Source organism: Microcaecilia unicolor, chromosome 5 (assembly GCF_901765095.1).
Source record: "Microcaecilia unicolor chromosome 5, aMicUni1.1, whole genome shotgun sequence".
Classification (NCBI taxonomy): domain Eukaryota; kingdom Metazoa; phylum Chordata; class Amphibia; order Gymnophiona; family Siphonopidae; genus Microcaecilia; species Microcaecilia unicolor.
This window is the reverse complement of record NC_044035.1, coordinates 354,160,756-354,187,201: the sequence shown is the minus strand read 5'-3', so window position 1 is coordinate 354,187,201 and position 26,446 is coordinate 354,160,756. Positions and strand designations below refer to the sequence as shown.

The 26,446-nt window shown below is 49.1% G+C and overlaps 1 protein-coding gene across 1 annotated transcript in view; it reads right to left on the bottom strand.

Moving 5' to 3' along the window:
• The window catches only part of ZFPM1 (zinc finger protein, FOG family member 1), a 344,168-nt gene that overhangs the window by 21,647 nt on the left and 296,075 nt on the right, over positions 1-26,446 (bottom strand). The window contains exons 4-5 of the mRNA XM_030204576.1: positions 16,919-17,052; positions 6,738-6,840 (exon numbers count right to left, since the gene is read on the bottom strand). Of these exons, the coding sequence (XP_030060436.1) occupies positions 6,738-6,840; positions 16,919-17,052 (237 nt within the window). The remainder of the gene's footprint in view (positions 1-6,737; positions 6,841-16,918; positions 17,053-26,446) is intronic.

Genomic DNA, 26,446 nt, shown 5'->3' with positions numbered 1-26,446 from the left:
GGTGAGCCCTTTCCAGCATGCATTTGCATTCTAGCTGGCCCCTATTCTCCCCAATACAGCAACCCCAGCAGGAACCCCGACCTGACCCCCCCAACCTGAGCAATAGGTGGTGGAGGACCATGGGAACACCAAACCCCAACTACCCCCGCCCGACCCAAGCGAAACAGGGGCTGGATGTCCGGTGGAACTGCAGTCTTCCAACCCCCCCCCCCCCCCCGACATAGGTTCAGAGGGGTCTGGAGATGTGGTGGGTCTCCAGCCATCCCAGCATCCCACCAATGTCCTTGGTGGCCCAGTGGTGTGAAGCCCCGCCCAGTGCATCCCAGGATGCACTGCAGGGCTGGGCACAGCCATTTTGCAGGCAGCGCTGCAGGTAGTGGGGTGGGGAAGGGCCGTTAGACCACCAGGTGGGGGGGGGGGGGGTTACCCACAGCCCACTGGACCACAAGGGACATCGGTGGGATGCTGGGGGGGGGGGGGGGGGTTAAGGGGGGCTGAAGACCCACCGGATCTCCAACCCCCCCTGAACCTGTGTCGGGGCAGGGGGGTTGGGGGGACCTGAGGTCCACTGGACCTCCAGCCTCCTGTTGCTGGGGGGAAGGGGGTCAGGGTTCCTTACCCGCGGCCCACTGGGCCACCAGGGACATCAGAGGGATGCTGGGGGGGGGGGGGGTGGTAGGGAGGCCGGAGACCCACCGCATCTCCATCCCCCCCGAACAAGTGTCGGGGTGGGGGTTGGGGGGACTGGAGGTCCTCCGGATATCCAGCCCCCATTTCACTTGGCTCGGGCAGGGGTAGTTGGGATCTAGTGGTCCCATGGACCTCCAGCCCCTGTGTTTGACAGGTCTGGGTTTTTGACAGCCCAGACCTGGCAAACAAGTGCGGGAGGATTGTCAAGTGCGGGAGGATGCGCTCAGGCACAATCCTCCCGCACGTCTACCCCATGATCAGTGAATTGCGTGCTTAAATTTGCATGCAATTATCTCTGATCATAGGTCCAGTAAAGCCCCGCACTGTTCCAGCGCTATTTTTAGAGCGCTGTTTGGAACAGTGCGAGGTTTTTGATCATCTGCCTATTAGTGAGATGCAGCCTCCAAAACTGAACACAATACTCTGTCTCACTAATGACCTATACAGGGAAATCAACACTTCCTTTCTTCTTTGGGTTATGTCTCTCGCTATGCAGCCTAGCATCCTTCTGGTTTTAGCTACTGCTTTGGTCACATTGTTTCACCACCTTGAGATCCTCACACACTGTCATCCCAAGGTCTCTCTCCTGGTGGGTGCTCATCAGCCCCTCACCTCCTATTACACATAACATCTTTGAATTTCAACTCCCCAACTACAACACTCTGCACTTCTTTGCATCAGGGCCGCTGAGAGGAGGGCAAAATTCTCCCGGACCCGACCTCCAAGGGGGAGGGGGGTGGGGGCCCAGACATAAGCGTCCTCCCCTCGGCAGTGTTCCTGCAAGCTACTGGTAGCATCAAAAAAGAAAGCAACCTGCCTCCAGTTGGCCTCGGACGTGTTCCCTCTGCTTTGTCCCACCTCCTCTGACACAACTTCCTGTTTCCGCACAGGCGGGACACATAGCAGAGGAAACACGACGGAGGCCAGCCAGAGGTAAGTTGCTTTTTGTTGACGCTGCCCGCAGCTGGAACACTGCCGAGGGGAGGAAGGAAAGAAGAGAAATACTGAACCAGGCGGGGGTGCGATGGCAGTAGCAGAGAGACGGCAGGGGAGTCAGTGGTGGTCAGGCAGCGGCAGCAGCGTGTGTGTGTGTGTGTGTGGGGGGGGGGGAGCGCATTTTTTGCCCCAGACCTGGTGGCTTCTTTTGGCAGCCCTGCTTTGCATTACATGTCAACTGCACATGTCTATTACACGCCATGATTCATCTGAAAGCAGCAATACCACATTAAAATAACCGGTGACACTTAGCAGAATCCCAGAGGTTGATCCTGTCAATAGCATAAGCTTATCTCAAAGATTAAGCCATACACCTATAGGTACACAGTGAAACTGTGGATGGCTCATTAAATCAGCTATGGTTCCTTTGATCGCTTCAGTATTCTGCTAAGATAAGTGTCACTGGATATAGTAGAATTGGAAAAGGTGCAGCGAAGGGCGACTAAAATGATAGCGGGGATGGGACGACTTCATTATGAAGAAAGACTAAGGAGGCTAGGGCTTTTCAGCTTGGAGAAGAGACGGCTGAGGGGAGACATGATAGAGGTATATAAAATAATGAGTGGAGTGGAACAGGTGGATGTGAAGCGTCTGTTCACGCTTTCCAAAAATACTAGGACTAGGGGGCATGCGATTAAACTACAGTGTAGTAAATTTAAAACAAATCGGAGAAAAGTTTTCTTCACCCAATGCATAATTAAACTCTGGAATTCGTTGCTGGAGAACATGGTGAAGGCAGTTAGCTTAGCAGAGTTTAAAAAGGGGTTAGACAGTTTCCTAAAGGACAAGTCCATAAACCACTACTAAATGGACTTGGGAAAAATCCACAATTCCAGGAATAACATGTATAGAATGTTTGTACGTTTGGGAAGCTCGCCAGGTGCCCTTGGCCTGGATTGGCCGCTGTCGTGGACAGGATGCTGGGCTCGGTGGACCCTTGGTCTTTTCCCAGTGTGGCATTACTTATGTACTTATGTATTTTAATGTGGTGTTGCTGCTTTCAGGTGAATCATGGTGTGCAACAGACCTGGGCAATCAGTTGTTTTCAAGCAAGGCAACTAAGTTTCCTGTGTAAGAAGAAATGATATGAAGATGCTAAAGAGATAAAGACAGTAAAATAGATCGTATGCGATATTAGTTTTTTAAGGAGAGATCAGCAACAAGTTGCTTAAACAAAAAAATAAATAAATAAACAAAATAAAAGACAGAAGAGTGAAACCAGCAGGAAATCAAACAAAGTTATAAAGGCTGGTAGGAGGTTTTCTGGGACCACTGATTGCACCAGCGCTAAAAGTAGTTATTTATAATCCGCTTGGCATTAAACCTCTTTGTGCTTTCCGAAGTCGCTTTCCTCCTGATATGCGGACAGTTGTGTATGTTGAAAGTGCAGAATAAATGAGCAGATCAAAGTGACATCCAAAGGATTTTATTAGAGATATCGTATTTAAGAAAGTTGACCGACACAGGCCATGTTTCACCCACAGAGGGCTGCGTCAGGGGCTAAAATGTCTCCTCCCTAAAGGAACAATCGCAATACTCATATAAGGACAAGAAAGAGCAAAAGAAGAAAAACCCAGAACAGACAGCAAGTTCTTTTATGTGCTCAAATCACAAAGCAGTACTCCGTCACTGAAGCTGGAAAAAAAAAACGGAGTACTGCTTTGTGATTTGAGCACATAAAAGAACTTGCCGTCTGTGCTGGGTTTTTCTTCTTTTGCTCTTATACAAGAGCACAAATCGCTGATACACGATGGCTTTTGGAGTCCAGAAAACTGGAGAAGCAAAGCCCCTCTCCTCAAGTCACTTCACTGACTTCCGATCAGGTACCGCATACAGTTCAAGCTTCTCCTACTAATCTGCAGCCCCTCATTACCGCTCTACCCTCATCTCCCCTTACGCCCCTACCCGAAACCTCCACTCACAGGACAAATCCCTCCTCTCAGTACCCTTCTCCACCACCGCCAACTCCAGACTCCGCCCTTTCTGCCTCGCCTCACCCCATGCTTGGAACAAACTCCCTGAGCCCATACGCCAGGCCCCCTCCCTACCCATCTTCAAATCATTGCTCAAAGCCCACCTCTTCAATGTCGCTTTCGGCACCTAACCATTGTACCTCTATCCAGGAAATCTAGACTGCCTCAATCTTGATTGACTGCACTTTTTGTCCTGTAGATTGTAAGCTCCTTTGAGCAGGGACTGTGCTTCTTTGTTAGATTGTACAGCGCTGCGCAACCCTGGTAGCGCTTTAGAAATGTTAAATAGTAGTAGTAGTACTGTAGTCTGTGTGTTGCCATTTTCTTCTATGGCACGTACTATCTGCTCCTTGATAATTAAGTATCGGCATGTGTTGAGTTTTCATGCGTGGAATGGCCTCCCAATGGAGGGGGAGGAGGAGACAATTCAAACTAAAAGGCAAAATCCAACACGTAAATCACAGACAAAATGCAGAGCTGGATAACAATCACAGAATTAACCTAACGCGGCCATGTTTCGGATTGTACTTGCTTCAGGGACACGTGTTGATTCCTTAATTATTGACGTCGAATTGTAGAATCCAAATTTAAATACCCAATTTTACGTTAAAAAGTGAAACCTCTCAACAATTTCTAACTTACGTAAGGCGTCCAAAACGATCACATGCAATTCCAGCAATGTTCTTCACTAACACAGTCTACGATTTGACATCACGTGATTAGAGAATCACCAGATGTCCCTGAAGCAGGTGCAAGCTGAAACATGGCAAACGTCAGGCTGATTTTGCATCGAATGATTACATTTATTTTTTAAGAAAGAGATTTCTACTGTACTGCTGTTCTTTGCGATTGTTATTCAACTTTGGCATTTTGCTGATGGAGGAGACAAAACTACATCTGAATTCAGAAAGCACAAGACAAAAACACAGGGGCCCTTTTCCTAAAATTTGCAGTTATCACGGCTTTTACTGCACAGTAGCTGTAAATTTTACATGGCATCTTTTATTTATTTATTGCATTTGTAGCCCACATTTTCCCACCTCTTTGCAGGCTCAATGTGGCTTACATAGTACCGGAGAGGCCTTTGCAGGCTCCGGTGTGAACAAATACAGGGTGATGTTGTAGTAAGATCAAGTTCATGTGGGAATCGGAGAACGGAAGAGTTGTGTTATGTCCATTACGTGCTTTAGTTTGGTTGTGTGGCCGAGGTCAGGCATTTAAGTTGGATGGGTAAGGTGTGTCTTTTTAAACAGGTTTCTAATATTGTTTCTAATAGTAAGACTAATCCCTTGAAACTGGGAAATTGGACATGAAGACATGTTTAAAGAATTATCTCCAAAATTCATCTATATTACAGGCAGCCTTGATTAGCCAACAGCTACATTAAAATAGATTAGCAATTCAACACAGGATCTGGGGAAATTTCTTTGAACGTGAAGAGAAATTAAATACATTTGTACCAGTAGCTGTAAAAGGTCTAATAAATATGAAGATCTGTGTTGGACCAGTTGATCCTCCTTTTCTCGTTTTAAGAAGTTGGGTAATGGTGACGAGGAAGGAATGCACCATTTCATGCACGACAAGATTTTGCTCCCACCTTTTTCAGTAGTAGCTCAAGGTGAGTTATATTCAGGTACACTGGATATTTCTCTGTCCCAGGAGGGCTCACAATCTAAGTTTGTACCTGAGGCAATGGAGGGATAAGTGACTTGCCCAAGATCACAAGGAGCAGCAGTGGGATTTGAACCGGCCACCTCTGGATTGCAAGACCTGTGCTCTAACCACTAGGCCACATGAATCAGTGTTCCCAATGTTCTTGCTGAGAGTTAATGCAGAACCACTTACTGCCTCCTGTTTGGGTCCCTTTTTTTTTTTTTACATATATATTTTTATTGATTTTTTACATTTACATATTAAACATAAACGTATAAGCAATATCTCCAATTATTTTAAAAGGAACAAAAAAAGAAACATATACGAATATATTATGGAAATTTCCCCCCTTAACTTTGTCCACAAATGTTTGGTTCCAGATACTAGGCAGAAACTTAAAGCAAAAAAGAAAACGTGCATATCATTGGAGAAGTTGGGAGCTGACTAATACTCGCAGCCGATTAAACAGCATAATTAGCTTTTGCTCCAGATTTTCAGCTGCCGATGTTTACCCCGGTGTAGTGTTTCTCATCCCAGTCCTTGGGAGACATAGTAACATATAGTAACATAGTAGATGATGGCAGAAAAAGACCTGCACGGTCCATCCAGTCTGCCCAACAAGATAAACTCATATGTGCTACTTTTTGTGTATACCTTACCTTGATTTGTACCTGTCCTCTTCAGGGCACAGACTGTATAAGTCTGCCCAGCACTATCCCCGCCTCCCAACCACCAATCCCGCCTCCCACCACCGGCTCTGGCACGGACCGTATAAGTCTGCCCAGCACCATCCCTGCCTCCCGCTCTGCCACCCAATCTCGGCTAAGCTCCTTAGGATCCATTCCTTCTGAACAGGATTCCTTTATGTTTATCCCACGCATGTTTGAATTCCGTTACCGTTTTCATTTCCACCACCTCCCGCGGGAGGGCATTCCAACAAGACTAGTTTTCAGGATACCCACAAGGAATGTGCATGAGAGAAATTTGCATGTGCTGCCTCCATTCTTTGCATACCTGGTTCATACATATTCATTTTGGGTATTCTGAAAACCTGACTGTTTAGGTGTTGTCCTGAGAACTGGGTTGAGAACCCCTGCCCTAGTGGGAGTCCAGAGCCAGGTCCATTTAATTCTAGCCGAGTTCCCACAGTGTGAAGAGAACAAAGGACTGAAAACAAGTCCAGAACTAAATACCTACAAAATAGCTTTTGAAACCCACCCCCCCCCCCCCCAAAAAAAAATCCCAAAACAAAAAAACTGGGGCGTGGACGCAGATGAAGGCAGGACTGGCTGAGTCTGTCCCTGGTGACCTGGAGCCCTCTGGTAACATCTGTCCACACATCTGTGTGTATTTGTAGGTCTCTGGGCCTAATTGTGAGGCTGTTAGTCAGCAGGTTAGGACTGAGGGCAGAGAATACACACTCACCCTTCCTGTATACCACGGCATTGGCGTCCGCTTCAGTGGGAACCAGGGGCAGATTGGCCAGCCAGCATTGTTCCTCCTCCAGGGCCAGGCTCACCGCAGGGATCTGTCGCAGGGGAGAAACAGGAGAGAGCAGGCGTGAAAAAAGTTGTCACTCCATGTATCTTGCTCCTTACGTCACTTTTGGAATCCTCACCCATCTGCCTAAAACCCTACGTTCTCTCGATCATGTCCTGCCCTCAGTGATGTCACTTTTTCTTTTTTTATTGGGAATGCGGTAGAGAGAAGCCTGCAGGGCCGGCGCAGGTTGCCTATGGGAATTACGATGGGCAACGGCTCTGAGGTAGGACCGGGAGGGGGTTCAGAGAGAAAGGGGCAGACATCTGGTCATTTAAAAAAAACAAACAAACACTATATTGTATGTATGTATAGGGGTGGGGGTGGGACGGGCCCACTCAGGTTAACTCTGGGCCCATCCAAAATGGCAGGTTTGCCTACGCCCCTGCTCAGCACTGGCCTCCTCATTTCAGCTGAATCACTGCTGACAAGTCCACGGAAGACCTCGTCTATTTCTAAGTGTGCAGCTGGTGGAATGAGTTCCTTATCGGCTGGATGACCTAGGTATGACAGACAAGGGTCATCAACAGATCGACAGCAGAGTAAGGCCTGTCACAGTCTAGGATCCAGCAGTGAAGGGTTTTGTCGGGTTACCTGTTTCAGTAAATTGGAAAATCGCAAGGTCTGAATTTCCCACCCTTTGCAGAGGCTGAAGTTACCTGTATAGCCAGATATGCGCACTAGGTGGTTAATTTCAGAACCAGCCACATACATTTAAAAAGTGCAATTTTAGAAAATCCATATGTACAACCCTGACTTACCCATGCCTTTCCCAGGTCCACGCCCGTTGCAGTTACACCCCCAACCCATCATGCCTCTCCCAGGTCCATGCCCCCTTGCAGATATGCCCCTGACCTGCCCATGCCCCTCCCAGATCCATCATCCTTTAAATTGTGAACCCTCCAAAGATCCACCCTCCTTTTGGTACTGGAGAAATAGGATGCATGAATTAATGCTTTGGGAGGCTAGGACGGCTTATGGTATTCCAAAGAAGAGAAAGGAGTTTATTAATATATGGAGTAAGTATTTGCAAAACATATCCCACAAAGCACGAAGTGCGGTGCTAAATAGACTTGGAACGCCTTAGCAAATGGGGTGTTCAGGAGATAAGCACTTCAGGTTGTAAATGGGTATAGTCCTGTAATGGATATTGGAAAAGACTAGACGCTATGAAGTAAAAAGATTATTGTGAAGATGTTAACCCGGGGGGGGGGGGGGGGGGGGGGAGAAAACGATGATAGAAAATATTGATGATGCAATTACGATGTATGTATGTCAGGGGCGTATCTGAACTGCGGCGGTAGGGGGGGCCAGGGCCAGAGAGGGGGGGCACATTATAGCCCCCCCCCCCCGCCGCCGCCGCCGCCATTGCCGATCCCCCTCCCCCAGCCGCTGCCATTGCTAACCCTCCCCCTCCGTTGCTCGCCTACCTTCGCTGGCGGGGGACCCCAACCCCCGCCAGCCGAGGTCCGCGTCCTCCTGCCGCTGCCGGCTGCCTTTGGTCCTTTCATTCTTCCATTGAAGCTGGCGCCGACGAAAAAGTTTCTTTTGAATCTGACGTCGCTGCACGTTGCACGTTGTACGTGCAGGACGTCAGACTCAGAAACAATTTCTGAGTCTGACGTCCTGCACGTACAACGTGCAGCGACGTCAGACTCAAAAGAAACTTTCGTCGGCGCCAGCTTCAATGGAAGAATTAAAGGACCAAAGGCAGCCGGCAGCGGCAGGAGGACGCGGACCTCAGCTGGCGGGGGTTGGGGTCCCCCGCCAGCGAAGGTAGGCGAGCAACGGAGGGGGAGGGTTGGCAGCGGTAGGGGGGTCCAGGGCGAAATCTGCGGGGGCCCAGGCCCCTGAGGCCCCACGCAGATACGCCCCTGATGTATGTAACAGTGACCTGTTCTTAGGTTAACAAATGTTTTGAATTTATGGATTATGTTTACAATGTTTATTGTCATCAATAAAAACCGTTGAAATATAAATTGTGAACCCTCCAGAAACAGACTCTTACTGTACCTAAATATTTATGACACCTGTGAGCCAGAAGGCTATTGAGGTGGTGCACGGTCAGATACAGTTAGCTACTTCGCTGTTCCTAGAGGACTCAGCATTTAAAATAAAAGAGTTGTGTGTGTGTGTGGGGGGGGGGGGGGACATGAACCTGGGTGTCCTGGATTCAAGTCCACTGCATTGGCTACTAGGCTGCCCCTCTGCTCCGCATGGACTCCGTGTGGCCATTTTTGTACAAATTTCAGAAAGCCGCTATTTATTTGTGGAGATTTCATGGAATGTGGTTTGGGCTGGACTAAAATCTCTACATATAGTCTCCATTTCACAAAGGGAATACACGGCAGTGACGTAGCTATGTGGGGGCACGGGGGCCTGGGCCCCCTCAAATTTCCTCTGGGCTCTTGGTTTTGCTGGCGGGGGTCCCTAACCCTCACCAGCTGAAGCCTTCGTCCGGCGCTGGTCTCCGGCGTGCTGGACGATAGGGGAAGATCGGAGCAGTACAAAGGCTTCAGCTGGCGGGGGTCTGAACCAAGGTATTTATAGCGGCAGTGGGTGGGGAGCGGCAGGGCGGCAGACCAAAATGTGCCCCCCCCCACACCTTGGGCTCTGGCCCCCTCACACCGTGAGGTCTGGCTACGCCCCTGATACATGGATATGAGGAACAAGTGCCACATCGGCTTTTTCACCTGTTCAACGCACTTTATGTCCACCTCTGATAGTAAAGCACTTTTTCACTGGCGTGCAGATTTGTGAAACCGGAAGCGTTGGCAGTCGCACATGGAAGCTGCGATATTTCCAGCTCTACGTGAGACTGCTCATGCTCCACATAGAAGCTGCCAGGTGTGATGGGCCGCAGGGGAAAGTGGGGGGGGGGGGGGGGGGGGCGCACACTTCACAGGTGACTGCAGCAGGAATGGAGGCCGACAACAGGGCAGCAACTGACGTGTGTCTCCAAGGGTGTCATACACGGGGCGGAAGGGTGCCAGGAAAACACCCTCTCTAGAGAATTATTTACCCAGCTTGGTTCAAGAGCATCGGCCACCTGCCTTGCCAGTGGGGGAGAGGAACAAAGCGGTTACCCTCATGGCAAAAGTAGTATTTTAATAAATAAAGACTACAACCGTGTCTGTTTCGTTCCATTTCAAGGGTTTTTGCACGGAGAGTGGAATGGAATTGGGGGAGGGGGCAGGAAGCAAATGCCACGGCGGGGGGGGGGGGGGGGGGGGATAATGGTGGATGCAGAGGTGCGGTGCACACCTATTACGATCCTGCCAGCAGCGCTGCATTCCGACTCTCTGTTTCAGCCCCCTCTGCTTTTTATGTCTCTAATGAATATTAATGAGCAGGGAGAGAGAGAAAAATTAATCTTCCAGGTTCCTGGATGGCTGTGGTGGTAACGATATGAAATCTAATTATTCCCTGCCCGATATTTCTAAACCCCTCAAACTGAGACTGACAAGCCCAGCTAGCGGCGTCTTATCACCGGGGAAGAGCAGTCACGGCCTGATGGGAAAACTTTGCTGATGGTGCAGAAATACTGCTAATTTCTTATGCCTGTCCTCAAAAATGGCTTAGTGTTCATGACCTGGGCCTGGAGTGACCCAGAGCCTGCAGAAGAGGGGGACCTGGTCCAGCCATCTCAGATCAAGCTTCTAGCCTGTCACATCTAGAGGGGAAACAGCGGGAACTGATGCTTATACACAATCAGAGGAGGGGGAGGAAGAGGGAACATAGTCAGAGGAGGGGGAGGCAGAGGGAGCATAGTCAAGGGAGGGAGAGGCAGAGGGAGCACAGTCAGAGGAGGGGGAGGCAGAGGGAGCATAGTCAAGGGAGGGGGAGGCAGAGGGAGCATAGTCAGAGGAGGGGGAGGCAGAGGGAGCATAGTCAAGGGAGGGGGAGGCAGAGGGAGCATAGTCAGAGGAGGGGGAGGCAGAGGGAGCATAGTCAGAGGAGGGGGAGGCAGAGGGAGCATAGTCAGAGGAGGGGGAGGCAGAGGGAGCATAGTCAAGGGAGGGAGAGGCAGAGGGAGCACAGTCAGGGGAGGGGGAGGCAGAGGGAGCATAGTCAGAGGAGAGGGAGGCAGAGGGAGCATAGTCAGAAGAGGGGGAGGCAGAGGGAGCATAGTCAGGGGAGGCAGAGACACAGGGAGCATAGTCAGAGGAATGAGAGGGAGAGGCAGAGGATGGGTAGGCAGAAGGAGCAAAGTCAGAAGATGGGGAGCTACAGGGAGTATAGTCAGAGGAGAGAGAGGCACATGGAGCACAATCAGAGGAAAGGGGCAGCTGGAGCATAGAGGAGGGGGGCAGATAGGAGGGGGCACAAGGAATACAGTCAGAGAAGGGGGAGGCACAGGAAGCACAGTCAAGAGGAGTGGGACATGCAGAGAACACAGTCAGATGAGTGGGATGAACAGGGAGCACAGTCAGAGAAAGGGGACAGATAGGATGGAGGCATAGGAAGCACGGAGGAGAGTGGGAGCACAGGGAACACAGTCAGAGGAGAGAGAGGGGCATAGGGGAGCACAGAAAGGAGAGGCAGGCTTAGATACTACTACTACTTATCATTTCTATAGCGCTACCGGACGTACGCAGCGCTTCACACTTGAACATGGAGAGACAGTCCCTGCTCAATAGAGCTTACAATCTAATTAAGACAGACAGACAGACAGGACAAGTAAGGGATAAGGGTTAGGACAGACAGGACATATCAGTTGAAGGTTTAGGTGTTAAAAGCAACATACCAGCTGCTGAGAAGGATGGAGGTACAGAGTCCAGTGATAAAGGAGGAGGAGGAGGAGGCTCAGAACAGTGGGACATCTTGTAAAAATGTGATTCACTGAGGATTTTGTCCCATTCTTGCTAAATCAGGACCTGAACACTGCACGTACCCTACCACTGATCACTCTGCTCCACACATAGATTGGGAAGGGCTTCCTGGGGCTCTCTGTTGCACTCACTCCAGAGAGAGAGAGAGGCCTGGCTGTGAGACCTACGTCTTTAAAGGTCCGCTGCTGTGCTCTAAAGAACTTGTTGTTTTCCTTTAACAAAGAGGTCAGTGTCTGCCTCCTGAGCTGGGGCCGATAACCATCGAAAGCCTATCTGTGCTGCATCCTCTCCTGGAACTTATCTGGGACAGCTCCAGGGCTCACTGTACTTCACCTACGGAAGAACCAAGGCCAGAGGGGAAGAGAGGACGCTTATTACTTAACCTCTCTGCCCTCGGGGAAGGAAGACACTCAGAAGAGGGGAAAGGGCTGCGGCAGGAGCTCCAGGGGGTTTCTGGGCCCTGCAGCTGCTCTGTCATTGCACTGGGGAAGAGTTTCTAGCACTGAACTGATGCAGCCACCCCACAGATACTTTCATGGCCTATATACCAGCAAAGCGGGAAGCACAGCCAGCAGGGGAGGGGGGGGGGGGGCAGAGGAGGTGGCATTAGCAAGGTGCCCTCACTTCACCAAGCTCTTTTTTTATATTATTCCAGGGCTTGACAGGTAGCAGAAAGGTCCAGGAGTACAGTGCGATCCTGTAGAGGCCCTAGTTAAAAGAGATTTCGAGTCTTTCAAAACTCCCAGTCTGAGAAAGTCTTTTGGGGAACAAGCGAGAGGACAGTAAGGAACAGTCGACCCCCCCACGGAAAGCTGGATCCCATCTCCTCAGCATCATTCCTCAGGGATTGAAGACAAGAGAAGCGGCAGGGCGAGCACGACACAGTTAACACTATTTCAGAGCAACGAGGAATAACAGAGCAGAAGAGACGAAATGTGACTTCCTCGGGCACGGACAGCAAGGGAGGCAAAAGCCTCAGCCCAGCTCGATAAGGGAAGCGCTGAAACGCTAGGGAAAATATTTAGACAATAAATGAAGTATGGAGAAGCCGGTCCCTATCTCTAAGGAATCAATCATCTTGCAACTCTGCGTCTGGACATATGGCGCCAACAGGGAGATAAACCTTCAACAGGGAGATAATGAGTTAATCAAGCCTTTAATTCTACTCTGATAAAGGGCTCAGGATAACACACAAAAAAATGCCAGGGCTCGGTATTCACAATATTTCCTGCGTTAAGCTCAAAACTGGGATGAGATCCATTTTTTTTTTTTTGTAGAAACATTTTCTTGTTGGTTTCTCGAGCGATTGTAACATGGTGCACACAGGACTCTGCCCCTGCGGTCAAGTCCCCTGGAAGAGGCGGTGGCAGAGGCTCAGAAGGCTGCTGAAGTGGAAAGATAGTGCTTCATGCTTTATAGTGCTACAAGGAACACAGGCATGAACCTTGAATCAATTCCTAAATCCTATTAGTAGGTCACTATTTCTGAAACCCTGCAACAAGTAATATCAAAGACCTAACTACAGGGAACGTTGGATATTTACAAGCACACTCGAAGACCTGCCGGAGAGACTTTTCAGCGGGAAACAAGTTTGAGGGCATGGGGCCATGAGATGCAGACTCAAAACATTAGCCCTGGATTTCTGACCACCCCATCCTGATATGTTCTTGAACCAACAGCACCGATATTAAAAGGTTGAAGCAGGAACCACAATGCACTGGGATGTGAGCTCAAAAAAAACAGGTCAGGCCCTAACGCTGGGGTGGGCAACCACAGTCCTCGAGAGCCACAACCCAGTGTGGCTGTTCCACGAATCCACCACCCTCAGAGCTGCCAATGGCACGTCAAGGAGAGAGACTTTAGTGCAGTGGCGAGCAATCTCGGGCCTCGAGGACCACGACCCAGTCGGGTTTTCAAGATTTCCACAATGAATAAGCATGAGAACTATTTGTATACAATGGAAGCAGAACACGCAAATCAATCCATCCCTAGTGTACACTGGCCGTCAGAAGTTATATGGGTACCACCGGTATTCACACGGTTAATTATCTGCAGTATTTTGCTGTCCAAATCAGTGCTGCCTGGATAACTTCTCACTCTGCCTTGGCTCCACCCCTGGACCACCCTGGAATTACCCAGATAGTGCTGGGGTAGTTAGTAAAGATTTTTAGCAACATTATCTGGATGTCGTCAGCTATAGAGTGGAACTGATATGGGCAGGAGTTGCTGAAGATGGGGCTCTAGGTATTTTTGGAGTGTCCTGATCCGGGGTGGGGGGGGGGGGTGGGGGGGCTTTAGAACAACCTGGTACTGAGGTACAAGCCAGCTGACAATGGACGCTCGAGGCAATGGCAGATACCGTACTTGGCCAGGATCAGATACAAGATTTCAAGCAGGTCCCCGGTTAATTCACTTCAATCATTAGGCCATGCGCTCTCTCTGGAACGCACTTAAAAACCAGGAGTGGCACTGGAGAACTTCCTTAGAGGGATTCTGGGGCACACGGTGAACATTACATTTGAATGAATGATGTTTAATGTGGAGGGGCAATGGGGAGAGGGTAACATAGTAACATAGTAGATGACGGCAGAAAAAGACCTGCACGGTCCATCCAGTCTGCCCAACAAGATAACTCACATGTGCTACTTTTTGTGTATACCTTACCTTGATTTGTATCTGTTATTTTCAGGGCACAGACTGTATAAGTCTGCCCAGCACTAGCCCCGCCTCCCAACCACCAGCCCCGCCTCCCACCACCGGTTCTGGCACAGACCGTATAAGTCTGCCTAGCACTATCCCCACCTCCCAACCACCAGCCCCTTGATTTGTATCTGTCATTTTCAGGGCACAGACCGTATAAGTCTGCCCAGCACTAGCCCCGCCTCCCAACCACCAGCCCCTGGATTTGTATCTGTCATTTTCAGGGCACAGACCGTATAAGTCTGCCCAGCACTAGCCCCGCCTCCCAACCACCAGCCCCGCCTCTGCCAGTAGTAACTCAAAGCAAGTTACGCTCAGGTGCAGTAGGTATTATTTCCCCCCTCCCCCCCCCCCCACCAGGGCTTACAAAGGGTGAACAGATGTTGGCAAACAAAGCCTGTATACTAGGGAAAAATGCATGCTACACAGCTGGGTGTCTGACATGCCTCCCTCCTATTGGTGTTGGTGGAATAAGTTTCATCAGCTTATGTTATAGGAATCTCGCGGGGCGAGACTGTCACCGAAAAGACAGGGAAGATTTCTGGCAATATGGCAGCAATATCTCAATAGTAAATCCCCCAGAGCACGGAGCCAAGTCCTGAATAGGCTGCCGGGGGGGGGGGGGGGGGGGGGGGGGGATGCGGGTAGGAACAGGGAGCCATATCCTGAGGGGCCAGCACGTAGAGTGGGGGGGGGAGGGGGTGGATAGCTGACAAACTTAGAGGGATGAGGTGGGGATATAAATAAAGTTAAAAGTTTGGTGACATACTGTATAATTTCTATCGAGGTTTTTTCTCATATTTGAATTATGTATATTCACACTGTTAAATATGTTTATTTGGCATGGTCATCAATAAAAATGTTGAAACTAAAAAAAAAAAAAAACCCAGGAGTGGCTCGCTGCTCCTTCCGACCTGGAGAAAGATGATTACCCTATCCCCAAGAAATGATCACAGTCCAATAATATGACATAACACATCCTTAAAGCCCTTTTCACAGTGCAGGAGGGCATGTTATTTCCCCCAAGTGAGCCAGTACATGTCGGTCACATACCCCAGGATTCTGGATAGGTCGTCCAAGTTTGGGTGCGAATCCCAGATCTGTACGTGAATTAATTAGCCAATTACTAGAGTTAACAAGACTTAATTAGCAGTAATTAGGAGTTTGAGTGGATCTGCCCTACGTCCTAGTCTATAACATGTCTCTAAATTTCATAGCACACAATTCCAATAAGGCGTGGCCATGGGAGGGGCATGGGAGGGACGGGCATTTGCAGAAATTAAGGCTCAACGTTATAGAGGACCTGCATTTCTACATCTAACTGCCGTCGGTTGCGCCCAGTGCAAAATGTGTGCTAGGTCAACATTCTATAAAGCAGTGGTTCCCAAGTCCGGTCCTGGAGTACCCCTTCCCAGTCAGGTTTTCAGGCTATCCACCATGAATATGCATGAACTTGAATTGCACACAGAGACTCCATTCAGGGCTGTTGAGAGACTGAGCCGGGCCCAGGGCAGGGCCGTCGTTGCCGAGCTCCCCCGGACCACTGTGTAACCAGACCACAAAAAAAAATTAGGGGGGGCCCCAAAGTGGGGGAGGGGGCACATTTTGCACCACCTCCCTGCTCCCCACCGCAACTCCACATACCTTGGCTGGCGGAGATCCCCAAGCCCCGCCAGCAGAAGCCGTCCTCCAGCACTGTTCTCCGCTGTATTGCCTGCCCGGCGGCTGTTTCTCCCCTCACGTCGTGCGGGAAAAGCAGCAGAAGGACAGGAAATGCGGCGGAGAACAGCACTGAAGGACGGCTTCTATTGGCGGGGCTTGGGAACCCCCACCAGCCAAACCAGAGGCCCCGAAGCCCTGCTCCTCCCCAGCCTCTAAGTGGGGGGGGCCCGGCGCCGGAGTTCTCTCTCTCCTGCTCCTGTCGGGACGCGATCACTCGGGTCCAATCAGGAGCAGAAGAGGCACAGACCCGGGGGAATCTTGCTCCCCTTTCAGCAGCCCTGCCTCCATTATATGCAAATCTCGTTCATGCATATTCTTTGGGATATCCTGAAATCCTGATTGGCAAGGGGTACTCCAGGCACCCTGACAAAATAGCCCCGACAAAACACCCTGGTAACAAAATAGCCCCCTTAACAAAATAGCCCCCTAGAAAAAAAATGCAGTGCCTTATTCTGGGCAGCCTGATCGGGCCCTTTAGTCAGGGGGCTAATTCGTCGAAGGTTATATTGTGGGCAGGCCATTTCGACAGTCACTGTTATGTCAGAGGCTATTATGTTGGGAACTTTTTTGTCGGGGCTATTTTGACCGGGTACTGGTACTTCAGGACCGGACTTGGGAAACACTGCTAGAAAGGACGCTCCGCACAGATCACCCTTTACAGAATCATCCCAGTACCTAACTTTGGGTGCCTTTCACTGAATCCAGCCCATGCTGTGCGAGTCCCCGTCACTGCCAGGCAGCTCAGAGGTCATCGCTGTGCTTTTTTCAGTAAGCCGAGGGCACAGAATGCCCCCAAGTTCAGCTGCTTCTTACCGGCTCTGCTGCCTCCAGGGAGCCCGGCTTGCTCTGGAAGTGGCCTCGGTATGGTCCCCAGGCGAGACCCTTGGGCAGGTCCCGGGTGGCTCGGACACTGTTTCCTCCCTCCAGAGAGATCAGCTCCAGCTCATCTGTAAGAAGAGAGAGGAAAGGAAGGTGAGACCGGTCATCCAAGACCTTCAAAAATGTCAAAGAGGAGGGAGAGGCCTGTCTGCCGCCAATTCCTCCCAACGGAGCAGGACAAGTGCTGTCTGACACACAACTGGGACAACTCTGACACAAACACCCAGGAATGTACCGAGGCTGTGGAAAAGGATGTTCTTTTAAACAGAATATTACCATAACAGTTACTACATCCATAGGCCATTTTTCCAACTTGACAGAGCTTCTATGAAAGTAGCGATGTCCCGTCCGCCGGAGGACAGATGTCACCCTCAGTAGTGAGGGCTGAAACCTTGACATGGGGTCCTGTAGCTGGGAACTTTCATTTTCCCTTTTACTTTATTTGCTGGGAAATTAATCAGCATTTATTACAAGAAGAATAAAATCAGTGTAACTGAGTTTTCCAGGTCAGTAACAAATGTGAACCACTCCACAGAAAAGTCTCATAACATTTGCTTGCTTTACTAATATCATGCTTTTTCACTATCATGTTACCCAAAATCCTCTGTAATACTAAATGTTTATTTCTTATACTTCTCCTACTGCTACTACTACTACTACTACTATTTAGCATTTCTATAGCGCTACAAGGCGTACGCAGCGCTGCACAAACATAGAAGAAAGACAGTCCCTGCTCAAAGAGCTATGTAATAAAAGTGAGCCAAGTATAGGACAATCAAGCCATTGTGACATCACTGATGAGGTTGGCTCTTATTGGTGGCCTGAGGCATTATGACATCACAATATTAGCTCTGGTTACAAGAGACTACTACTACTACTATTTAGCATTTCTATAGCGCTACAAGGCGTACGCAGCGCTGCACAAACATAGAAGAAAGACAGTCCCTGCTCAAAAAGCTTACAATCTAATAGACAAAAAATAAAGTAAGCAAATCAAATCAATTAATGTGAACGGGAAGGAAGAGAGGAGGGTAGGTGGAGGCGAGTGGTTACAAGTGGTTACCAGTCAAAAGCAATGTTAAAGAGGTGGGCTTTCAGTCTAGATTTAAAGGTGGCCAAAGATGGGGCAAGACGTAGGGGCTCAGGAAGTTTATTCCAGGCGTAGGGTGCAGCGAGACAGAAGGCGCGAAGTCTGGAGTTGGCAGTAGTGGAGAAGGGAACAGATAAGAAGGATTTATCCATGGAGCGGAGTGCACGGGAAGGGGTGTAGGGAAGGACGAGTGTGGAGAGATACTGGGGAGCAGCAGAGTGAGTACATTTATAGGTTAGTAGAAGAAGTTTGAACAGGATGCGAAAACGGATAGGGAGCCAGTGAAGGGTCTTGAGGAGATGTATCATGATGTATTGTAAGCCACATTGAGCCTGCAAAGAGGTGGGAAAATGTGGGATACAAATGCAATAAATAATAATAATAATAATATTTATTTTGGTAGAGAGGACATAGGACAGTATTATGTGGAAAGCATAATAAACCAGCCTTTTTCAACTCCTTTTTCCACTGCCACCTCTTCCTTTCTCCAGACCCTCACCCACAGCTCCCATCCCCTCCCTCTCCTTGTCTCTGACAGTCCTGCCAACTCCTGGCTGGCTTGCACAGCTGTCCGTCACCTGGTGCCAAACCATGCCTGTACGCCAGGATTTTTGCCAATCATCACACAAACAGCACAAGATTAGGGACAGCCCACAGCTCAAATGCCCTAAGAGCTATGCAGAGATGCCAGCACAGTGCTTCACTGACACGGTTCACTTCATCTTTCTTACCTAATGCAGTCCGAGCAGGTACAAAACAGGGGCCACGATAAAATACCATGCATTATTTAAACAGCTGTTGAACCAAGCCAACATCCAAGGAAGACTCGCTTTCTCTTAATTTTCAATTGTTAAATTTCAAATCAGTGAAACAGAAAACTTACCGCAGAGCTGATGCAGAAAGCCCCATGTTAGAGCAGCTTAACTAATGTGAGATTCCTGCACAACATTTACTGTGGGATGCAGTCATCAGGGAGCACGCAAATTCCCGTCACATTAAAATTGTGGCACTAATCCGCAGCTCAATGAGAAATGTCATCCTTTCCGTCAGTGCCTGAGTGGTGATTACCTCAGGCACTGAAAGGAAGGGTGATATTTAAAAAAGTTTTAGGTCTGCATCAGCCCCCACCCTCAATTTGACCTGACTCGAGCCCACCCTGAAAATCCCAGGCACTCTAGCCATTACTGACCCCACTCCTACCCCCCTCCAAAATAGCTTTCTCTGGCGTCAAGTGCACCCCCATCTCTTCCCCCATCCTGACTCCAACTGTAAAAGGCCTGGGGTCTAGTGCATCCCCCAGTCTGATCCCTCCCTCATGCACTCCTGACCCTCCACCAGTTCATTCCTTAAAGGAAGCAGAAGCAACGCCCATCTACTCCCATCTCTGGCACCACCATCTTGAAAAAATGTGATGCCCCGTCTCATATGGAGGAGTGGCCTAGTGGTTAGAGCACCAGTCTTGCAATCCAGAGGTGGCCAGTTCAAATCCCACTGCTGCTCCTTGTGATCTTGGGCAAGTCACTTAACCCTCCATTGCCTCAGGTACAAACTTAGATTGTAGGCCCTCCTGGGACAGAGAAATATCCAGAGTACCTGAATGTAACTCACCTTCAGCTACTACTGAAAAAGGTGTGAGCAAAAATCTAAATAATAAAGATTCTAGAATTCTAAAGAATAACAAGATTCCATGTAGAACCCCCAAAGAGTAGCAGTAGTGGAGGAGTGGCCTAGTGGTTAGAGCACCAGTCTTGCAATCCAGAGGTGGCCGGTTCAAATGCCACTGATGCTCCTTGTGATCTTGGGCAAGTCACTTAAACCTCCATTGCTTCAGGTACAAACTTAGATTGTGAGCCTTCCTGGGACAGAGAAATTTCCAGAGTACCTGAATGTAACTCACCTTGAGCTACTACTGAAAAAGGTGTCAGCAAAATCTAAATAAATAAATAAACTACCAAATAAGGGAAAAACTCCCTTATATGACAGACTAACCCCACCTGGTGCATCCCAGGATGCACTGGGTGGGGATGGGTCCCATCATTTTTCAATATGGTGGCACTGGAGACAGGAGCAAGTGGATATTGCATCTGCTTCCTTTAAGGTACAAACTAGGGGGAAGGGGGTTGTTCACTAGCCAGACACCAGGGACGTGTTTTAAGTCAGGGAGGATGAGAGGCAGTTTATCAGGGCTTGGATTGAGGGGTGGGGGGTGCAAATATAGGCCACTGCAACTTTTCTTTTTGAAATGTCATCTTTCCTGTCAGTGCCTGAGCCAATCAGTGCTCAGGCACTGACAGGAAAGTTGTCTGGATGGAATTGGGGGGGGGGGGGGGGGGGGGGGAATGTCAGGTGTGGGGGTGTCAGGTGGGGTTACATTCCCCTAGACATGGCAAAAAAAATTATTGCACTAGCTGCAGGTGAAGAGCCGCTCTTTCCTTCTCTGCATTGCCAGAGAATATTTAACGGCCACTCTTTCCGTCTCTGCATTGCCAGAGAATACTTAACGGCCGCTCCTTCCTACTCTGCATTGCCAGAGAGTACTTAACGGCCGCTCTTTCCGTCTTTGAATTGCCAGAGAGTACTTAACGGCCGCTCTTTCCGTCTCTGCATTGCTAGAGAATACTTAAATGCCGCTCTTTCCTACTCTGCATTGCCAGAGAATACTTAACGGCCACTCTTTCCTACTCTGCATTGCCAGAGAATACTTAACGGCCACTCTTTCCTTTTCTGCATTGCCAGAGAGTACTTAACGGCCGCTCTTTCCATCTTTGAATTGCCAGAGAATACTTAACGGCCACTCTTTCCGTCTCTGCATTGTCAGAGAATACTTAACGGCCACTCTTTCCTTCTCTGCATTGCCAGAGAATACATAATGGCCGCTCTTTCCGTCTCTGCACTGCCAGAGAATACGTAACGGCCACTCTTTCCTACTCTGCACTGCCAGAGAATACTTAACGGCCACTCTTTCTGTCTCTGTATTGCCAGAGAATACTTAACGGCCACTCTTTCTGTCTCTGCATTGCCAGAGAATACTTAACGGCCGCTCTTTCCGTCTCTGCATTGCCAGAGAATACTTAACGGCCACTCTTTCCGTCTCTGCATTGCCAGAGAACATTTAACGGCCACTCTTTCCTACTCTGCATTGCCAGAGAATACTTAACAGCCGCTCTTTCCGTCTCTGCATTGCCAGAGAACATTTAACGGCCACTCTTTCCTACTCTGCATTGCCAGAGAATACTTAACGGCCGCTCTTTCCTACTCTGCATTGCCAGAGAATACTTAACGGCCACTCTTTCCGTCTCTGCATTGCCAGAGAACATTTAATGGCCACTCTTTCCTACTCTGCATTGCCAGAGAATACTTAACGGCCACTCTTTCCTTCTCTGCATTGCCAGAGAATACTTAACGGCCGCTCCTTCCTACTCTGCATTGGCAGAGAATACTTAACGGCCACTCTTTCCTACTCTGCATTGCCAGAGAATACTTAACGGCCGCTCTTTCCGTCTCTGCATTGCCAGAGAACATTTAACGGCCACTCTTTCCTACTCTGCATTGCCAGAGAATACTTAACGGCTTCATCCATTTTAATGCAACGTGCAGCCATGCATTTCACGCCAAGAACAATTCCTTTCTGCATTGCTTGGCTTGTACAACCGGTGGTAACTGCAGAATTAGACGCACAGTACCTTTTTCCATCAGCCCCTGCACGCAGAGAGCTGAAAAAAATAAGAGTTCTGTCCAGGCAGGATGAGTCCTCTGAAACCAGAGGCTGATCAAATGGATGACAGACTACCAGACTGAAGGAGTGGATGTTGAGTGACTGGAGAAATGGATTCAGAGTTATTGCTGAGGTGGAAATGAAACTTTAGTGGAAAAAGGATGTCTGCCTGTTGACTGGATAGATGCAGGGTTCAATGCAGGAAGGATATTGGGTCTCGTAAAAAGATACCAACCTCTTTGCTAAGAATGCTGGCTTTTTCTTTTTTTTTTTTGGAGAGGATGCTGTCTCAGGGGAGAGAGGGAGAGAGAGCTGACGACAGTTTGATCTTGAGTTCAAGATGGAGAATTCTGCACTGCAGGAAGGGGTGCAGAGAATACCCATAAGATTGGGGGCTGAAGAAAGAACCAGCAGGGTCAGAGAACTTGTGCTTGATTGGATGAAGCTTGAACTCTGGCAATTTTCTAAGGGGGTCAATACTCAGCTGGCGACAGTTTGTATTTTCCCCAGTGGCGTTCCTAGGGTGGCTGACACCCGGGGCGGATCGCCGATGCGCCTCCCCCCCCCCCCGGGTGTAGCGCGACCCCCCCCCCCCCCCCCCGGCGAAAGGACACCCCCCGGGTGCATTTTTACCTGCTGGGGGGGGTGCCGCGCGCCTGTCAGCTTCGCTCGTTCCATGCTCCCTCTGCCCCAGAACAGGAAGTAACCTGTTCCGGGGCAGAGGGAGCACGGAAAGAGCAGAGCCGACAGGCGTGCGGCACCCCCCCCCAGCGGCGTGCACCCGGGGCGGACCGCCCCCACCTTGGTACGCCACTGAGTTTCCCTGAATATTGAATGCTGAGCCAAGTCTAGGCAGTGGTACTGAATAACCAATTACACATAGCCGGAAAACACTTATCCGGCTAAGTGTGATATTTAGCAATTAACCATATAAGGACAGGACTGTGAGGTCCTATTTATCTGGTTAACTGAATATCAGCACTTAATCGGATAAGTGTTGACTCCGCCCCTGGGACAGCCCACAAAATGGCTGGTTTCGGGTTAGGTGCTCACAAGGTATATTCATGTATACCTGGTTAAGAGTAGCTGAATATATCCAGTTAGCCCCAGGCATGGAATTAAAATGGTCAGAAGCCTCCTGACCATTTAAACTGCTTTGAATATTGACCCCTAAGTGACTAGAGGAAATGGGTCACATTGAAGTGGTGACCTAACAATAACTGTACACAGGCACAGACAACTCTGGGAACAGGACAGCATTAGCCAGCCTAACGATAGGAAGCAAATCAGCTTAAACGGACTCTCACTTTGCAAAAATCGAGGCATTTATGGGTGAAAATCGACGCCTAAATCAGAGAAATATTTTCTTCACTCAATGTGTAATTAAACTCTGGAATTCGTTGCCAGAGAATGTGGTAAAGGCGGTTAGCTTAGCGGAGTTTAAAAAAAGGTTTGGGCGGCTTCCTAAAGGAAAAGTCCATAGACCGTTATTAAATGGACTTGGGGAAAATCCACTTTTTCTGGGATAAGCAGTATAAAATGTTTTGTACATTTTTGGGGATCTTGCCAGGTATTTGTGACCTGGATTGGCCACTGTTGGAAACAGGATGCTGGGCTTGATGGACCTTTGGTCTTTCCCAGTATGGCAATACTTATGTACATACTAGTAAAAAAGGCCCGTTTCTGACACAAATGAAACGGGCGCTAGCAAGGTTTTCCTCATTTAGCAGTTGCCTGTGAGGTGCGATGTCCCCCCCTCCCGGCGCCATCCCACCCACGGCGATGCATCCGGCCGCAGCCATCCGACCCACCGTGCCCATCGAACCCACCTTCACGTTGGTTTGGCGGCGGGGGACCCGGAACCCCGCCACCACAAGTCCTGTGTGCTGACTACGGCGTCATCGTCGGCATTGGTAGCTGTGCAGGGCGGAGTTCTGTGCGTCTGACGTCATGCACGTGCAGGACGTCAGACGCACAGAAGCCCTGCCTCCACAGGCTAGGGCCGCCGAAGATGACGCCGTAGTGAGCAGACAGGGCTTGTGCTGGCGGTGTTTCGGGTCCCCCGCCGGCAAAGCAACGCGAAGGTGGGTGTCTCAGGAGGTCCTTGTGTTCAGCTGCAGATTTAGGGGGGGGGGGTCAACGAATCTGTGGGCGGGGCTTGTATTTTTTGAGGTTTGGTGCGCGGGAAGGGGGGGGGGTGTTAGATGTGGGAACAGTGGTCTCCGGAGTCATTTGCACTCCGGAGCTTTGGAGGTGCGTCCCCTTTCCGCGGGTGGGTTGGCAGGGGGAGGAGTAGGGAAACACGTGGGTGCGAACCGTTTGTTTAGTTGATTTTTTTTTTCTGCCCGCGACGTCATGACGTTTGACGCGAGGGCGGGGCACGGGTCTGTGGGGTGGCTTCACCACCATAAATCCACGAACCGTTCTGGGAGACTGACTGACTTCAGTGACATCAGTGTCCTCAGAACGTTGAGGTTGCTTTTTATTATAGTAGATATGCCTCACTGGCGCCACACTGACACTGCTGGTTCAGCCCCTCTGTTCATCCTTCTCAGGGCAGCAGCTTTACTGAGCCCACCTCAATGTCTCAGGCACGTAACGACACTAAGGGCCTTGTTTCTTAAGATGCGCTGGCGTTTTCAACGCACGCTAACCGTGTAGATGCCCATAGGAATATTACAGGCACCTACACGGTTAGCACACGCCAACGCGCCTTTAGCACAGCTCAGTAAACAGGGCTCGAAGGGTCCTTTTTAGTAAAGTGAAAAACTTCAACTGCCCTTTCTCTGTTTCTACCGCGTGCAAAGACCATGCGGTAAAATTCACGTGCACACCCAGCGTGTCCCTGCCATTACAACACTGAAAAGTTCTTTACTACTCATTAAGGGGTCATTTTACGAAACCACATTAAGGGGTCCTTTTACGAAGGCACGCTAGTGTTTTTGCGCGTGCTAAATGTTAGAGTAGCCCATATATTTCTATGATTAGCACGCCCTAAAACCGCTAATGCGCGCTTAGTGCACCAAGGGGTCCTTTCTCAAAGGCGCGTTGAAAAATGGCTTGCGGTAGTGTAGGCGCAGGTTTTTGGGCGTGAACCAGAATCATTTTTCAGCGCACCTGTAAAAAAAAGCCCTCTTTTTTGTTTTTTTTTTTCTGAAAATGGATGTGCGGCAAAATCAAAATTGTCGCACGTCCATTTTGGGGCTGAGACCTTACCGCCAGCCATAGACCTAGCGGTAAAGAATTTGGGCAGTAATACCCTGCGCGCGTCAGATGCCACATGGCGCGTGTCCGCTACGCGCACCGGAAAATGAAAATTTTTTTGATGCACATATCGGACGCATGCCAAAAATGAAATTACCACAAGAGCCACGCGGTAGTCGGGTGGTAACTCCATTTTGGCGTGCGTTGGGCGTGCGTAAGCGCCAGAAGCGGTTTAGTAAAAGGGGCCCCCAAAAATGCTTTCTGCAAAACACATTAAAGCATTTTGGGGCAACTAGCCTGTCAGCGTGAGCTAATCGTATGCTATTCATTTTTTTTTAAATGTCACGGGCAGGAAACGCATTATCCAGTTAGTGTGTTCTCCTTAGCGGACTTAACATGGGAGCACTTGGCAGGGAGTTCTCCCACATTAATATTTTTGTAGGCCTTGCACACTAATGGAAAAATTAACAAGGGATCTGCAAAAATAAATATTTTTTTTTTCACAGAGAGAGTGGTGGATACTTGGAATGCCGTCCCGCGGGAGGTGGTGGAGATGAAAACGGTAACGGAATTCAAACATGCGTGGGATAAACATAAAGGAATCCTGTTCGGAAGGAAGGGATCCTCAGAAGCTTAGCCGAAATTGGGAGGCGCGGCTGGTGGTTGGGAGGCGGGGCTGGTGGTTGGGAGGCGGGGCTAGTGCTGGGCAGACTTCTACGGTCTGTGCCCTGAAAATGGTAGATACAAATCAAGGTCAGGTATACACAAAAAGTAGCATATATGACTTTATCTTGTTGGGCAGACTAGATGGACCGTGCAGGACTTTTTTCTGCCGTCATCTACTATGTTACTATGAGGCTCATTTTCAAAGCACTTAGCCTCCCAAAGTTCCATAGAAACCTATGGAACTTAGCCTCCCAAAGTGCTTTGAAAATATGCCTCTATGTTAACGAAACCCCTTTTAGGGATGCGCCAGCAACGGTTTTAGCGCATGGGAAGGTCCAGCTTCTTCTTCCCGCTCTGCGTTACACTATCACTCCTAGCTTCTTCAGTATTTATATGTCTTTCTTTTTCAGACCACCTAAGTTTCAGACGATTCCTAGTACTAGAATCATTTAAGGTTTGTGAAATCTCTTTTCATTGAGTGATAATATCCAATCTTCCTTTGTTTTTTCATGTACACTATTTTTAAACCATTTTCTAGTACCCTCTCTTTCCATCCATGATTGTACCTTCTCTGTTTAGCATTATGCATTTCCCTGGGTAAACACATTGCCATCACTGCATTAATACCACGTACTTTATATTTATATTCCTGTATACTGGTTAAGCATTATGCACTTTGTTTATTTATATTTTTTAATATTATACATATATGTCATCATCTCACTATGGAAATCTCAGATTAATTCAATTCATTTAGAATTTCATTATGTATATTATTCAAGCATCT